The sequence below is a fragment of the Diachasma alloeum genome, unplaced genomic scaffold (assembly GCF_001412515.2).
Source record: "Diachasma alloeum isolate Michigan unplaced genomic scaffold, Dall2.0 Dall_scaffold_00622, whole genome shotgun sequence".
Classification (NCBI taxonomy): Eukaryota; Metazoa; Arthropoda; class Insecta; order Hymenoptera; family Braconidae; genus Diachasma; species Diachasma alloeum.
Window position 1 is genome coordinate 414,250 of NW_021680754.1, and position 2,570 is coordinate 416,819.

At 38.1% G+C, this 2,570-nt stretch overlaps 1 protein-coding gene across 3 annotated transcripts in view; it reads right to left on the reverse strand.

Annotated features, from left to right (window-relative positions):
- Nucleotides 1-2,570, reverse strand: part of LOC107043729 (RNA-binding protein Musashi homolog Rbp6) — a 385,155-nt gene that overhangs the window by 158,764 nt on the left and 223,821 nt on the right. For all 3 annotated transcript variants that reach the window (XM_015265333.1, XM_015265331.1, XM_015265332.1), the window contains exon 5: nucleotides 1,822-1,863. In XM_015265333.1, the coding sequence (XP_015120819.1) occupies nucleotides 1,822-1,863 (42 nt within the window). The remainder of the gene's footprint in view (nucleotides 1-1,821; nucleotides 1,864-2,570) is intronic.

The window sequence follows — 2,570 nt, forward strand, 5'->3', positions numbered from 1 at the left end:
GAGGTGGAATGGGGGTAATGAAATTGAAGACTGTGGAATGTTGAGGAATTTTTCAAGAGAAATTGTTGAAAAAAAGAGAAAATTCTCCATCTACTGCTTTTAAATGAGAAAATGATTATTTTTCGTTCTTCTCGGAATAATTTCTGTCCGGTTCTGGCAGGGGAAAATTTTTCATCTCACGGAATGTCGAATAATTAGTACGTGCAAGAATTCCCCATTAGAAATAATTTTCAAACACCGGAGAAGAGGTAAAAAAAACAGAGATCGTCTTAATTAAAAAATTTTTTTCCCGTTCTTCCCTACAGTCTTGGAAGTTATCCTCGCGTGTAAATCGCAACGATGGAAGAGAGAAGATGAGGTTGATGTTAGAGTCACATTCATCGAGGCAGAAAAAAGTTCCTCTCAGCGCTTATATCTACCTTTCTGTGTATTTTTCGCCGTTTCTCATTTTTTACCATTGCAATTTCGTATTACTTTTTCAGTGACGAGTCTCTCAGGGCCATCCAGCCTCTCCCTGTGTATGCTATTTTATGAAAATTGCAGGGGCCACACGATGTGTGAGAGGCGCCCTTTGCCAACTGGACTCTTGTGATTAATGGCTGATTCAATTTTTTAAGGCTATTGTCGATTTATTTATTGATCACTTGCATCTGGGTGATAAATTTCAATGCACTTCTGGGAGCTGAAACTAGAGATGTCTGAGAATACTCGGAATAAATGTCTTGTATTCGGGGAATACGCTGAAATGTATCCCTTGACAGCATTTTTGTCTCAGATTAAGGAATTTAAAAAAATAATGCAGAAAATGAAAGAAATTCATGTGGAAAATTTTATAATTGCGAATTTTCGAACCTGAATTCACACCTGAGCGTCAATTTACAACGAAGAATGATTAACCTACATTTATACCTGAAACTGAATTTTTATTTGAATATAGAATTCATACCTAACCCTGAATTCAGTTCTGGACCTCAATTTATGACTAAACCTGAATTTATTGCTGGTCATAAATTCATGTTTCAACCTCAATTTATGCCTAAATATAAATGTATGCCTGAACCTGAATTTATGTCTGAACATGACCTCACGTTCAGGCGTAAACTATAACAGAACTGGATATTCCAGCCGAGTCTGAATTTATGCCTGAATAAAAATTCATCCCTCAATGTGATGAGCCTGAATTGACCAATTGTGAACCTGAATTCAGGTCCTGTCCTGGACTTATATCTGAACAAAAATTCACGCCTCGATACTTACCTGAGCCTGAATTAATGGCAAAGTCTAATGTTGTACCTGAACCCGAATATCAGATTATGACGGTAATAAGTATCTTGTATTTTAAAAATACCCAAAATGTACCCCTCAAGTGAAAAAAATCCTAAATTGAACAATTAAAAAAAGAAGAAAAAAAAAGAAAAATTGATGCGAAAAATGCTGCAATTGCGAATTTTCCAGTTAATATCGAGAGCTACACCCAAGAGGTCTGAATTGAATCTGTTGTGTTTAATGAGGCCAGCATTTTTCCCTGAAAGCTTTTTTGTTCCACCCCTCTGCCCCTCCCATTTACCAGTTAAATCACGTCACAGCAGGGCATGTATGTGAAATTCCCAAGTTAAATGCAGAACATTATTAATTTTGGAATTCGGGACACGTGGTATGTCACGTCTGTGCGTTTCCGGCTTACCGGAAATTGTATGTAGGAATACAAAGTGCGATAACGAGGTTTGCTTGTACATAATTTCTTTTGTCGTCGGCGTGAGCCATTAGTGAATCCATTGTCATGATTTTTTAACTCTATTTTTAGTGGTTATTGTCACTCACCTTTGGATGTGTTCTCCTAGGAAATGCTACCTTCGGGTCGATCTGTAACAGAATAATTCACAAAATCATTGAGAATATTCTCTTGAAATTTTTTCATTTCTTGTATTGTACAGTTTAAAAAACTATAAAAAACTTTTCCACGAAAACTAGTTCCTAGCCATTCACTGGCCCCAGTTCATCTCCATCCATCACCAAACTTATCTCCCCAAGAACTAGGAATAAACAAAAAAGGCAACAAAATTTCAAAACTAGAAACCCCTAAAAACATTCAAAACATTTTTTCCCGAAGTCAGCAATTCCCCCGAAGTCCCCTATCACATACGTTATCCTCAGAAAAACTTTTTCTCCACAAGCACACATCATACGAGTCCTCCCAGTGGATACCCAGGAAAACTTGCCAGATATATCACAAAGCTATCGAGAAATTTAATTGGCCCCTGGAGTTTTATCCCAAGTACTTGTGTGATGCAGTCAGTCATTGGGGTATAATTCCACGCATTTTCGATTAAATCCCCTTAACGGCACTTGTGGGCAACGAGAAATCCTAACCCTCCTCAAGTATAACCTACGATGCATTTTTCGAAGAAGCTTTTTTTTTATTTATTGCAAGTGTTTTTCCACCCACTTTGTACTGAACATTTTTTTTACGATGGCTTTGAGCTCCCATTCTCCCGGTGGCTCTCTTACCTCATCAATATTAGGGCTATGCCAGCCCGTACCTGTCGGCAAGCTTCCCCCCCCCCCCCCCC